Source organism: Notolabrus celidotus, chromosome 8 (genome assembly GCF_009762535.1).
Source record: "Notolabrus celidotus isolate fNotCel1 chromosome 8, fNotCel1.pri, whole genome shotgun sequence".
NCBI classification, from domain to species: Eukaryota; Metazoa; Chordata; class Actinopteri; order Labriformes; family Labridae; genus Notolabrus; species Notolabrus celidotus.
In genome coordinates this window covers 24,590,494-24,605,007 of record NC_048279.1, presented here as the reverse complement: position 1 = coordinate 24,605,007, position 14,514 = coordinate 24,590,494, and the positions used below count along the sequence as shown (strand labels likewise).

Sequence of the window (14,514 nt, the reverse complement as noted above, 5' to 3'; positions counted from 1 at the left end):
CACACACACACACACACACACACACACACACACACTCACAAACACTCCCACACTCACACATGAGATTGAGTCAGTACCTGCAGTTGTAAGTCCGGATCTCCTTGTTATCCCTCTTGCACTTGACCGCCACAAAGATCATGGTGACAAACAGGATGGCTGCGATAGAGCCCAGCGCGATGATAAAGATGAGGGACAGGTTGACAGGTCCGATAGGCTCCTGTGCGTTCAGATCCGGGGAGAGGTACACCACAATGTAGGCCGAGGCAGACAGGGAGGGCTTGCCGTGATCCCGCGCCACCACCGTGATCTCGTATGTAGATTTGGCGTTTTCTCCAAACATCCGAGTGGAGCGCACCTCTCCGTTCACCTGGTCGATCTCGAAGAAAGCCCTGTCCCCCTCCGAGATGGTGTAGGTCAGCCTCCCGTTCTCCCCCTCGTCGTAGTCGTCTGCTTTCACCTGGGTCACCATGTATCCAACTCCAGCGTTTCTGGGGATGGATACCTCCGCTGTGCCATTAACCAGGGAGGGTTTGTCATAACAGGTGTGTTGTCATTCACATCCAGGACAACAATACGCACAGTGGCGTTGCTGGATAAAGAGGGGTTACCATTGTCTCTAGCCAAAACTTTGAAATCAAAAGTCCTGGTGTATTCATGGTCGAATGATCTCATGGAATAAATGCGGCCTGATGGGTTTATGCTGACATATGTGTTTACATCCATGTGCTTAATCTCACCGGGGACTATAGAGTAGGAAACTGTGCCATTCATGCCCAGATCCGGGTCTTCTGCTGACACAGCCAGCAGACAGGAGCCAGGGAGGTTGTTCTCCATCACCATCTCTTGATAGTGCGGTTTGAGGAAGTGGGGAGGGTTGTCATTTTCATCTGTGACTTTGACAACCAGAGATTTGGTGGCGCGTAAAGGAGGGATGCCACTGTCCTCCGCTTGGATAGTCAGGTTGTACGTGTCCTTTTGCTCCCTGTCCAGCCTGCCATCAACAAGTATAGTGGAGAAGCTCTCATATTCTTGCAGCCTGAATGGCACGTTGCCCTGCAGCCTGCACTGCACTTTACCGTTTGCCCCAGAATCCTTATCTGACACCCTCACCAGCGCGATGACATACCCGCGCTGCGCGTTCTCGCTAACTTCCACCATCTCCGTGTTCAGGGAGAGTAAACTGATGACAGGTGGGTTATCGTTCGTGTCCATCACGTTCACAGTGACTTTGCAGTGAGCTGGAATAGAGTTAGGACCTAAATCTTTTGCCTGGACGTCGATCTCATAGATTTGCGCTGTTTCATAATCCAAAACCCCGTTCACGGTGATGATCCCGGTTCTGGGGTCAATTTTAAACGCGTCCCTCGTTTTCTCGGTGACGTAACTATGGAACGAGTACACCACCTCTCCATTAGTGCCCTCGTCAGGATCCGTTGCATTTAAGTCTATGACTAAAGTGTTTAAGGGGGAATTCTCCATTACGTTCACTGTATACACCGTCTCGTCAAAAACAGGGTTGTTGTCATTGGAATCTATCACCTTGATATTTAACTGGACCCGCGCCTATCTTAGGAGGGTCTCCTCCATCTTCTGCACTGATTTCATACGAATAGTGGGACTGTGTCTCCCTGTCTAAAGATTTTTGCACGACAAGCTCTGCTATTTTGGACCCATCCCCTCTGGTCTTTATTTCCAGTCCGAAAAGCTCATTTGGGGTGATGGAATACGATTGCACTCCAAAGATCCCCGAGTCCGGATCGCTTGCCCCCTCTAGGGGAAACCTGGTACCAGGGGAGGCGTTCTCAGAAATCTCAATATCAATGTGGCTCGTTGGGAATCTGGGTGCGTTATCGTTCAAATCCTCAATCTCAACTTTGATGACACAGATCTCCATAGAGTTTGACATCACTTCTAGGGAAATAATGCACTTGGGGTTCTGTCTGCAGACTACATCCCGATCTATTTTCATTTGGGTTGTAAGAATTCCGGCTGGACTCAGTTCCACCCATCGCGGCTCAGAATTAGAAATAACCCTTAAGTATGGGGGCTGCGGTGCAATCTGAAATCCCTGCTTTAGCGCGTCCTTTGTCACATTCCCAATCACGGAGCCGGGCTTCATCTCCTCGTTTATTCCATACTTCAGGTTGATGACAGCCTCGGCCCCGACCCAAAACAAGAGGAACACACAAATCAGTTGTATTAATTCCATTTCCTTGCTTTGCTTTGAACCTGTTGAGTTTTTCTAAAATATCTTGATTATTACGCACAAGAATGCACGTCAGAGCAAAGAGGAAAAGGGTTCCAAATGAATCATCTCATTAAAGTGTCCGGTGAAAAAGTGTTTGGCTGACGAATTGCTCTTGTATTATGCAAATTAAATCATGGTGAGAAAGCTAGAATTGTTACAAGTGCCTCAGCCTATTTGACTCTTCTCAGGCGCAGCACATCCTCCGGTCTGCTGCAGCGGACAGAACAGATCAGTGAAAACATGCTGAATCTTCTCACAACAGTGATTTAGCCGTGTAAATCCGTGCACCTCTTATCAAGCGGCAAAACATGATGAACTGTCCATGTTGAAGTGCGCAAAAAGGAGGACGAACGCTCGGACTGCATGGACACAAAATGAGAATTCCTTGGAGCAGCAAAAGTCCAGAAAAATAAAAAAAATCTTCCGTTCAGATGAAGTGATCAGGCTCAAAAGTCCGCGTTAGATTCTCCTCCTTGCTGCGAAACAATTAAGTCGCATTCTGCATAAAAATCACACTCCGTGTGGCACAGTACACGCTGTGATAATATTTCCTCTTCAGCCGGCAGCTACGGTGCTCTAAAACTGCTCATCTGATGAAAAAGGTACAAGAATCTGCAGTCACAAAATTATTCAACAGCTTAAGTCCGGGTATCTCTGCCTAAAGAACAAGGGTGAAATTGCAGGAATGTCTCAGCACATCACTGAAGTCCCGATTAGCTTTTTTCTTATTTCCAGCAGATTTAGTCTTTCATCCCTTCCGATAGTCTTCAAGCTTTTACTTACTAATTAATTTCCTCGTATCTCACTTGGAAAAGGCAGCACGTATCCCGATAATTAGTCCATGCAACACACAAACACTCCGATGAAAATGTAGCCAAAAGCCAGTGGCAGTAAAAGATGACAGAGTCTAGTGCATGTCGCCTCTAAAACGCATTTTGGGCTGCAGCAAAAGTAGAAGCACAGACGCCTATATCCAGCCTGGTGGAGGCAGAAAAAAGAAATCACCACTCGTTGCCAGTAGGCTGTCTATAGTTGACTCCAACAAGCGCTCCTCTCGCTTCACTGGTGCACACTGGCGGACGCACAGCTTAGAGCCGAGCGCTCAGTCTCAGGACCCGCAATCCCCTCAGCCAATCAGGGGTTACACAGGAGGGCTGGAGCTGCTGGTGGGAGGGGCAAAGTACAGGCGAGGAAACACGGCCAACTACCTGTTCTCCTGCAGATGGACGACTCAACGGGCAATTACAGAGTAGAAGTCTGAACACTAAGACGTGTGTAAGATGATTGTTCCCCAAAAGTAGATGTTCGGGGACGCATGTGGGTCTTTGAGGAAGCGATGGGTGCTGCAAAAATACAGAACGACGGACTCATTTTCTGCTGCCGAGGTAGAGGAGATGCAAGGGATAACTTTTCACACATTTCTCCTTCTTGTTTTTTTCTCTGCAGCAGTTATTTTCGAAGTCTACAACTCAAATCTTCTCAATGGGGGGTCCTGGACTTCATATGGATCTGTTTAATCCTCAAAAGTTTGATGTCCTTGCGCTAAAAGAAGAAAGCCTCTCTGGAAAAAAAAAAACAGTTTCCACCATCTTCAAATGCATTTTACAAAGTCAAGTGCAGGAGGGCCTATTGATCTATACGCCAGTTGCAACTGTATCTGTGATATTACATCATTAATACCCTAACTTATGTGTGTGCACTACATCTGAATTGAACCCCAGCATCAGCACGTATGTAAGCACCGTGGTGTGGTAATTCCCCAATAACCAACAAACGGTATGGTTAATAGGTTTCCATGTGGGAGCATGCTGGGAGGAAAATTCGCCAGGGGGTAAATCAATACATAAATAAACCACGTTTTTATTAGCAAGGGATTTCAGGGAAGTAAAATGCCCTTACGATTTTCTAGACTAGCCTATATGACCCATGAGCACCTTTATTTATTACACAAAACACACCAGGATACAAAGAGTTAAATGTAATTTATAATATCGGTTAAAATGTCAAGAGCACGTGCGGATCAATAAGTCTCACGGTTTATTTTAAGTCACAAGTAATTTGTTTTATTCAGGTTGATTTTAGTATGAATAACTAACAAGAATTGATTTTACTTTGGATATTTTGGGGCGGATACGTCATCAGAGGGCGTCAGACTATAATGAAGTAGGGTTAAAAACAATATAGTCAGTTTCATACCGTGATAAACTACATCTCCTTTATTTTAATTAAAATGTGTTTGTCAGCTACAGGGTCCTTAAGTATACGGGTTACATGCACTTTGACCTCCATTCTTCAAAAGAAAAAGACGACACAAAAAAGAAGAAAGAATTAGCTTTCACAAAGCGGGTCCCATCTGCTTTATCACCGTGTAACTCAGGTTGACATCATACCAGTACTCACTATATCGCAGAACAATGTACGCCTGTCACTTGTCAGCTAAAAGAAAGTATAGAGGAAAAAAGAAGGTGATAATAAAGCTCCACATATTGCCTCTCATCATCACCCTTCTCTCAAATTTCGCTCTTCTCATTCAGAGGGAAGTGTCACTCGGTCACAGCCGGTCCCTCACACGCGGAGAGACACTCAGACACACACACTCACACACACCCTCCTCCCATGCAGCAAGTCTGTCTCTACAGCACACGCTCAGCCGCCATCACTTCCTATTGAGGGCAGGCCGGTTTCAAAGTCACAAGGGTGACACCTAGCGTCCGCTCCTTTTGTGATACCAGTTCGTCCATTAAATTCTTTACCCCCTGACTGTTTTACTCCGAAAAAAACAAAAAACAATAGCACTACCTCATGAATACGAATGAAACACAGTGGAAAATAAATTTAGTTTTATTAGTGGACTTGAAGTTTGCAGTTTTATCACGATTGATATGCTGCTTCTAGATGAGAATTACTTGTGTGATACATTCAATCATTGAAAATCAATAAGGAGTGATTGAACTGTGTATGGAGGAAAGAATAAGGTCATTGTTGTGAAATATGGACATGTAATACAAGTTTTTGTCATAAATAAAACCTTCAATAAATATTCTAAAGTGTTTCAGTCTATTAAATACTCTGAGGATGAATAGTGGACGCTTCTATTGGCCTGTTTGAGGCTACTATGTTAAAGTGGGAAAAACAGACCACTGATCAGTGCCTGTGTTTAAAAAAATGCTGTTTGTGATCACTAACTGCACTTTATTTGCAAATTATTTGCACCTTTTAAGTTATTCATTTTTTTACATACTGTATATATGCTCTATACTATATTCATTTTGATGTGTGCTGCTGACCTCTTGGCCAGTTCACCTTTGTAAAATATGTCTTGATCTCAATGGGTTTTTATCTGGTAAGAAAAAGGTTAAATAAAATAATAAATAAAATAATAAAGAATTGTTCAGAATATAATAATAAGAACGCTTTTGCTACTGGATATTACAAGACACAAGAGCAAAAGTGGTGATTAGCGCTATAAATGTGGAATCACTCCCCGCCGTTTCTGAATAATACTGCTGTTGAATAAATAAGTGAATAAATTCGAGGCCAAACTGTATCACAAAAGAGTCCCTGTTAAACGCCTCAAATGAAACGTTCTCATTGTGAAAATAGTTCCTCTGCTCTTGCATAATGCACTGGCATCTTGACAAACAACAAAGTATCAACAAAGCAACTTGTTTGCTCCTCCATAACACTTTTCAAGACATGTTGCCTTCGCATAAGGGAAAGCGCTGCAAGAATCTTTAAGCTCATAAATTCATAATGTCAGCGAGTTAAACAACCGTAGGCAGTGGCAGGGGACTGTCTTCTACCTCGGGGCTTTCTGATGGCTGTATGTACAACACGGTGGATGGTACGTGGGGTATTTCTATCGTCTCAGATGATGTTACAGACGCTTGCATTGCCTGCTTAACAGGTGCATGTCCTCCATGGTAATAGTGCCAATTTAAGTACTAAATAACATAATGTGCTTATTTGCTACTTGATGTCTGTGAATGTTCAGGAGATGTCCTCTTTCTGTGGGTTTTTAATACTATGAATAGGACTTTTGCTGTTGTAACTTTTAACTTTTATGCATTTATGAGACTATTCTTGTCAAATATCGTTCGTTAGGGTTTTTACATGAAGACTGCTGGTGTCAGAAGAATTATGTTATGACTAATTTAGGGTTCAACATCCTTGGGGCTACGAGTTTTGGTCAAATTTGCATTTCTACAGTGTCTGATAAGGGTTAAAATGTTGCAGGTGTTCTTATTCCTGCCGTTACGTGCAGTGTTTTTAAAAAAGAAACAGCAGTGCCCCAAGCAGCAGGGTTGATCGTAAACTATACAGCGCAGTAATTTAGCCACAATGTATTTCTTCTTCTGCCAGAGTGACAGCATATTTCATTTATTAGCTACCATCTACCACAATATACTTCCTGCTGTTTGACGTTCCTTTGTGTCCTTTATTGATTTTACTCCAGTGTTAAAATCCTTAAATTTTCTGGTGTGATTGGTGTTGCATTGACTGTGCAGCATCTGTGTTTGTTTTCACTGCCATTATTTTGGTATAGGTGGAGTAAAGAGAAGAGCCGATTGTGAGTGTGTGAATGTGTTTACTTGTCTGCTGATTCATTGAACTGTCAGTCAGACAAGGTCAGGAGTGTTTGACCGACCATGCTTTATGTTCGGGCTTGATTTCTGTTTTTCTCAGTGGAAGTGTGCATACTCACAGCTATGGCCACCATTAGAAAGGAAAACAGCAAGATATAAAGCATTTACCTCTGAAAATCGATGCTTTAAATAATGAAGAATCTGAGAGGAAAATGACTGTTCACTACAGAGTTGTTAGTGCAGTTTCACACAATAATGCTGTCAAAAATCCAAGAACAAAAAAAATAACACTAAGACTTACCTAAGATTAGATGTTTCAATTGTAATTTAATCTACCTCCCACTGTTGCATTGAAACATTCAAATGCACTGAGATTTCCATCACCACACTTTTGCCACACTAACTATTATTTATCAAGATTTGAATGCTATAAATATCCAGACATATATGTTTTCTCAATTATTATTGTAGCCTTACTTTTGCTTTGCTTTATTTTGATATTGTTGCATGAGAGAATAGCCAAACACAGAGCATATGCACTACTGTACAAATATGACAGGGAAAATCAGAAAGGACCTTGGTTTCGGGCAGGTGCATTCCAAAAGGGTGGCCACAGGTGGTGTTGGCCCTCTCTTGAAATCTGATTAGCCACCCCAGGTACCACCCCAAACTCCTGAATTATGATTGGCTGTTGTCCTTGCAAGAGGAGGGATTTATGTTCACATCAGCTGTTGGGACTGTACTACAACCAGCTGCTGGTAGCGTTCTGTGCACTTTGTTGCACAGGTGGACAGTTAAACAGTGTGAGGGAGTTACATTCGTTTTCTTTAATAGGCTACTTTGTATTGTCACTTTGGACAAACATCTTCGGTTGGGAAAATTAAGCTTTTAAAGTTGCCACCCTGTTGTGTGACTGAAAGGAATATAGTATCTATAAGATGCATTAATGTAAGTCATCAAAGTAGATCTGATCAGTAAAAGCAGAGAGGGCAAAGTAGTGCAGTTTATAAGTGTTAGTGCAAATTTACTTCATGCCCCCCCCCAGCATAAGTTGTGCAGGGGGGACGCTGTTGCGATTGTTTATTATTGCAAGAAGGAGCAATTATAGAAAAATAGAAGGAACAGTTCAGAGTGTTAAAGCAGTCAGCAAAGAAGCTGCGAAGACAGGATGTTACACCTGAACTTATATGTCTCAAAATGTTCCACCCATGCATGCAGACAAAGCATGATATCATCATGCACACAAAGAAACCTTACATTATAGGTCACCCCAGTAAAAGAAGTCTGGACATGATGCCCGGTGTGCATAAAGCCAGGTTCCAAGTTGCAACCAGGCGTGTGAATTGAAAGTGTTTGGTGCATCAGTGTGAGGTTATCCTTTGTTTAAAGATTTATTGGCATTGTGTTTTATTTTGTACTGTTAAATTCAACCTTTTTGTTTGTATAACAGAAAGCACTGGTGAAATTGCAAACTTAAAATGTGCATAAAGGGATAACCAAATCCAAAGTGGAGATATTGAATTTTTAATATTTTTTGTTTGTTGGCTAAGGTCACACATCCAGCACCTTGTTCCCCAATTTCCCCCTCAGTGGATTATTTTGTCAATATTTCTTCTAGGTCAAGATCCTGCAATTTTAATAGAAAGTCTCATTGGTGTACAATACTTTGTCTGCCAAGGAGTTCTGGTCATGTTAGGCAGCAAAAAACAGAAAACTAAAAATCAAAAGACAGAATGGGACATATAACATCACAAAAACATACAAAAACACAGCAACCAGCCACAAAGCATTCAGGGACTAAAAGGAATCATAGAAAAAAAAAAATTCACTTGAGTGCAATACTATTGTTTCTAAAGAAAAAAAGGTTTCAAAATACTGAGGTTTAAGGCTGCACAGAGGTTTATCTTTAAACTTGTGGTCAAAAGGCAAGAGCTAGGCTACTTAAGTCCATGGGAATTTCACAACCTCGCACCGGTTTTGAGCATATTTGAGGCGTTTGAGGTGGAAAGCTTGAACCAATGCAGTTGAAAGTACACAGAGAATGACTGATTTTACTTCATATCTTTTTTTTTCTTCTCTGCTGCCAAGGAATGGCACCCGTCTGTAGTCTGTCCCTGCTGCTTGCTTGGAAAGGAATATCTAAGCTGCTCTGACAGATGCTGGCATTATCACCCCAATGTCCCGCCCGCCACTGGAACTCGGCCCGTGCAGAGAAAACAGACTTACAGGAGCTAGAACAAGACTGCAGAGACAGGGAGACAGACAGACAGGAGCGCATTGATTCCGAATAAGCAAGATGGCCACGCTTATTTTGGCTGGAGCTGAGGATGACGTTATTATTATTATGGTCCTCATCCATACAGCTTCTCAAAAAATTGATTCCTCCTGAGCGCCCCTTGCCAGAGGCATAAAAAGGAAGGGGAACTGACAGGCTTAATCTATGGGCGTCTTGTCAATGACGATACGCCCTCCACTCCATTCCACACTGTGCCTATCCATGACACATCAATTAGTATCAATTCTCACCGTCCGTCTGAGGGTTCACAGAGTCCCTCCAGCTCTCCAACATGGCTAAAAGTAAAGTGGGCTTTCTCTAAACTCTTCTCCAACTTTTTGTTGTTGTGCTGTCAGTTGTTGTGCTACTTTTAATTTAATCCTGTTTTTAATCCTAATTTCCCTAAAGCAGTGGCCTGGGACCCCCATCATGGCTGAGTTGCAGGAAGAGTACAGTGGCTCCAGCTTGGTTGTGTGTCATTCAATCAGTGTTAATACCACTTAATACCATTTCTCCTCCTCCCTGTCCCTTCTCTGTGAGCCAGTGAGTGGAAATAAAGTGGAAGCATTTGTGTTTGTGCCTATTCTGGGAACCTTCTTTGCCTCTATATATTGAAGTGGTACCATAGAAAAAGCACACTTTAACTTTCCTCATGACTGAGGTTGACAGGTTCTCTGCGTATAAATGTGTCTTTTTTTAACCGGCACAAGAGCTGCTCTTGAACTTCACAAATTTGTATTTGATGTGTTGTAGTAAAATGTTGGTTTCTCTGAATGGCTTCCCTCAGGTTTAGCGGCAGCACAGCTCTCACCATGCTTTGCCTGACGCAAGCAGGAAATGGATGCAGATGGTCCCGCACTAGAATGGATGTGGCCCTTGATGCATACAAATACAAATGAATGAAAGAATTGTTGAACGAGGCTGTTTGAAGTTGCATGGTTGGTGGCCGCTCCTGATCATCAAGAGCTTACAGTGATTTAATATGCAGTTTGTTGATGTTTAAACAATTAATAATTAGACCCAATGACCCGTTTGTTTCTGAAATGAAACATGTTAAAGAGAAGCTTGTTCTATTTGTGCATAATTGGTTTGGCTATTTATGCTGTTGGGCGGCAATTAACAGACTTTGTGTACAGTCCTCTCATGTTTCCAGCCAAATGTGTTTTCATTCTTTCTCTTTGAATGTCTCTATGATAAACAGCATTTAAACTCCAAATGGCTTAATGTTAAAGTACTCCCTTTAAAGTGGATTTACAGTTTTAGAACATTAGCAATTCACTTTATAGTGTGCTGCTTAAAATGCTGTGTGTGTGATTTCTTTACATGAAATGAAATGAGGTCTAAAAAAATCCCAATCTTGGAGAAATAAAGGCAGCCAAATGATCTTGTTTTTAAGAAATGCAACCAGAGAAGCAGGATAACAGACAGTGTAGTATTTTAGTGCAACACTTTATAAAGCCTACAGAGCATAATACAGAAAACCAAAGCCATAATCAATATGACAGTTTATATTCAGAAAGTTCTACAGTGCTGGATATTAAAAGAAAATTTGGTTGGCGCATTGGATTTTCTTTTTTGGGCCTGCATACTTGATAGTTGTTATTAACAGTGTAACCCCTCCCACACCGAAAAAGGAATGACCTCCAAACAGCAGGCCGTTTGAAACATTCTGAATTAGGAAAATTGAACATTGTACTGTAGCTTAGAGTGCCTTAAGGCAACCGAACAAGAAGAAAATGTTTTTTCTTGTCTGGGTGGTGTGGGAGAAGGTCTGCCTATGTTTATGTCAGATGTTGGAGCTGAATGCTTTACTGTTTCGACTACTTCAATTAGCTTTCCTCCTTTCCTCTCCTGTTTCCATAGCATAAAGCACAATGGGTGTAATCATGAGCACAATACTATATGGGTGATTTCGTTTTGAACTAATTACCTTGATGTGCAAAAATCAGCTGTCTTGTTTGGAAGCCTGGGTCTTTTGAGGAGAGAGAGAAAAAGGTAAAAACAAATAAGCCACAGAAACCCAAGGCTTTGAACAGACAATAGACAGGATCTGTGAACACAGAAGTTTCTGTTCACCTGGCGTATGGTCAATTAGCTTTGTGTTGTTGTGTTTATTCAATGTCAGCTCTGATTAATAGGCACAGCATGGTGGATAGGACTCCCGAAAATGTAGCATGGTGCCTGGGTGGGACATTGTTGCTATCTGATACAATCTCCTCAACACAGCGCTTATCTCTTACCCCCCCTTGAGGGTGCTTACAGCTGTTTTCCCGTCAAGACAAATTAGTGCGGATGTGCACCTCCGTCACCCCCTCAGAGTGAAGCATTGAACGGAACATCACGGTCACTACCTCACACTGGGGATTTGTACATGCTCGGCCGTAGTGCTATTTCAAAGTCGGTGACATATGTCAGTTTTAAGTAAGTGTTTGTTGATCTTGGTATTCAGAGCCTGGGGAAACAAGACTGGGAGACATATTGTCTGGATTATTATTCTCTCTCTAATCTGTCTATCTAATCTAATATCCATTTTTTTTAGTGGCTGGGGCTGATTTAGCCTGTTAATACTTTAAATCCTACTAGACCCACCAGGCTGTGTGCTGGAAAATGAGGTACGGGTTATATATAACAGAGGATAACCTCCAAACTCACACAAAGCCCCTCTTCTCTGCCTGCCATTGACCACATTCACGCAGAAGCCATTTTCTAATGAGGCCAAGCTCAGGCTGGGAAGCTGAAATGCTTTTACAGAGTCAAAAAAAACTGTGTTTCAGATTTATCTAACAAGTCCTTATCATTTTACTGCTTCACTATTGATCTCAAACTGAAAACAATGAATCTGGCAGTATGTTTAAAGTAGCATCATATTCGGTAACCCATTAGCTGTTGGTAGACAATAGCATCCAGCCACTTGCTAGCTAGCATTACTGTTAACTAGGGGTTGGCTAAAAGCTTATATTACTGTTTGGTACTCAGGCAGTAGGGATAGTGTAAATGTCTAGTTAACCATAAGTAACTGTCAGGACAATAGCTAACATTAGCAGCCAGCCACTTGCTAGTTGGCATACTGTTAAAGCTGAGGCTGGTGTCAGATTTAGATACACTTTTGTTATACTGGGTTAAAATGATTTTATGTCCAGATAGGAATCAATAGATAATGTGTTCTTTAAAAAGAGCGAAAAAAAAAGCTGCATCTACATCAGGAGTAACCTGGGAAAACACCAACCAATCCCTGCCATTAGGAGCCAATTATGAAACCAAATCAAATCCCGTCCTGCCATTCTGCCCGCCTCCTGCGCGTACATTTCATGTTGCTTGTGTTTTTAACTTTCACTATGATAATGTTTGGGTGTTTTCTTACAGCTGAGTGAGACATGAGTTGACTTACTGCAAAACACAAACAATGTGCTGAGGACCGGTTTTGAATCAGTCCGATAATATGGTCGCCAAGCAGCTGCAATCGTGCATGTGAGCGGGGGCGTCTTTTTTTAAATATTCGCTGAATGCTAACATTAACTGTAGCAAATAGCCTACCTTTTAAATGTTGTTGTTGTTTGTTTGATCCATGCCCCAAATTCCCTCTAGATTGTCACTATTATTTGTCTTTTCAGTGGCTCTTCAGCAAGCTAGACATTACATCCGTTAGCTAGGAAGTGGAATAAAGCGAATATACTGTAGATGTTACGTTTGTAACTTGATACAATTGGAATGATCTAAATTCCTAGCTAATGCTGAGTTTGCAATAAATGTAGTTTTTAGCTGTGGTAAGGGTAGCAAGAGAGTGGCTGCATGCTAACATCAGCAGGTGTCAAACTATGTAAAGGCTGTTTTTTCCCTTGAAATATAGCTCTTAATTCCCTAACTTTTTTTCCCTAATTATCCGTTTAGTTGCTCGTTTATCAAGGCATCCAATATTTAAATTTTGAGTTGTTAGTCGACCTATTACAGCCGACGGTAGAACAAGCATTTGAGCTCAGGACAGCATGAAGAAAATAGTAGTTACATTAATACGATAAATCATCTCTCTCTGCTAAAATGAAGCCATAGACACTTGTGCCCATTGTCACTTACAGGACACACACCTTGGTGCTACTCCTCAAAAGGTTACAGTCTCACTCCCACTGGTGAAAAATCCAGTTTTGCTAAGAGAATGACATTTCCTGTTACACTGACCATGACAGTGTTAGCAAACCCCAGGCGGAGGAGTCACAGCCACTCCTGTGGGCGCCCATATGTTGTCTGTTTGATAGATGCAGCACGAGGGAGGGGGTCACGTTTATTGCTTTTCATAATGTGCCACCAGTGCCTTCACGGTAATGAGGACTTTGCCCTATGATTGTACCAGTTTAAAATGTTACACTTCATCACCTTAATACTGGGCTGCAGCAACATTTGATGGCAGAGGCTCCATAAGGCCGGCCACAAATTAGCAGCTCTTGTATTCCAACATTAGCTTGTCGACACCTCATCTTAATTTTGCAGCTGAACCACATCTGAACCGTATAAATGGAGACTCTGAATGCTTTGGCTGCTTGTGTCGAGGGGAGATGGGAGGTGAGGGGAGCGTGTGGGCGTAAAGCACACAGGCGTTTTTGTGTCTATGCACTATGCATGGACGTGAGTGCAAGTGCGTGTCAAGCATGTGTCGAAAAGGCATTCTCCTCCTCAGAGAGATTCAAAATAACAGACACACACGGAGCGGAATAGAGGGAGAGACACAGCCAGAGAGAGAAAAAATAATCTCATGCTATGTTATCCCTGCAAAAACCTGACAAACCACCCCCGAGACTGATCTGGCTTAGCATTCAGTGTGGTTAGGGGCTTGATTGTGCTCCTATGATTGGAGCGGGCTGGCTAAGTTGGCCTCATAACAGTCCAGTCACAGCGGAGCCCCGGTGGAGTCACGCTGCCTCGGGATGGCAGGGCCTGTCTCTATCTGGCCGCAGATATCATAAAGGCAGCAGTGCAGTCTTCTGGGAGGCTGGACAGTCCAAATTTTCTCCCCCTGAAGGAGGGTTATTAATTGTCCCCATGTTGTATGTGTTCTGCCTGCACAACATGCTTTTTTTGTTGGACATTCTGAATTCCAGGCATGTATCCCAGAATGCAATTAGTCCTCTGCCATTAGATCAAGCGACACATGTCTCCTCGCCTCGTGCCTGGCCTGGAATTATGGTGAGGGAGGTTAGAAAGAAAGAAATTAGTATGGAATTAGCTGTCTTCAAAGCCTTTGGCGTTAAAGGTGGTGTAAGGTGCTACAGGAAGGTGGCAGTTCCCTTTGCAGATACCAGTGTACGAGGAAAACGCTGGGATATAGCAGGATTGATTTCCTCGGGAGACTCATATCCCTCTGTGCATGTGGGATTAAGGAAATGGCACATGAAAGGCATATCATGCTGTTCACA

At 42.5% G+C, this 14,514-nt stretch overlaps 1 protein-coding gene across 1 annotated transcript in view; it reads right to left on the bottom strand.

Annotated features, from left to right (window-relative positions):
- pcdh19 (protocadherin 19) overlaps nt 1–3,553 on the bottom strand; it is a 58,582-nt gene extending 55,029 nt beyond the window's left edge. Inside the window, 3 exon segments of the mRNA XM_034690460.1 lie at nt 78–522; nt 525–1,557; nt 1,559–3,553. Coding sequence (XP_034546351.1) covers nt 78–522; nt 525–1,557; nt 1,559–2,209 — 2,129 coding nt within the window. The 5' untranslated portion in view covers nt 2,210–3,553.
- Nucleotides 3,554–14,514: the final 10,961 nt, after the last annotated feature.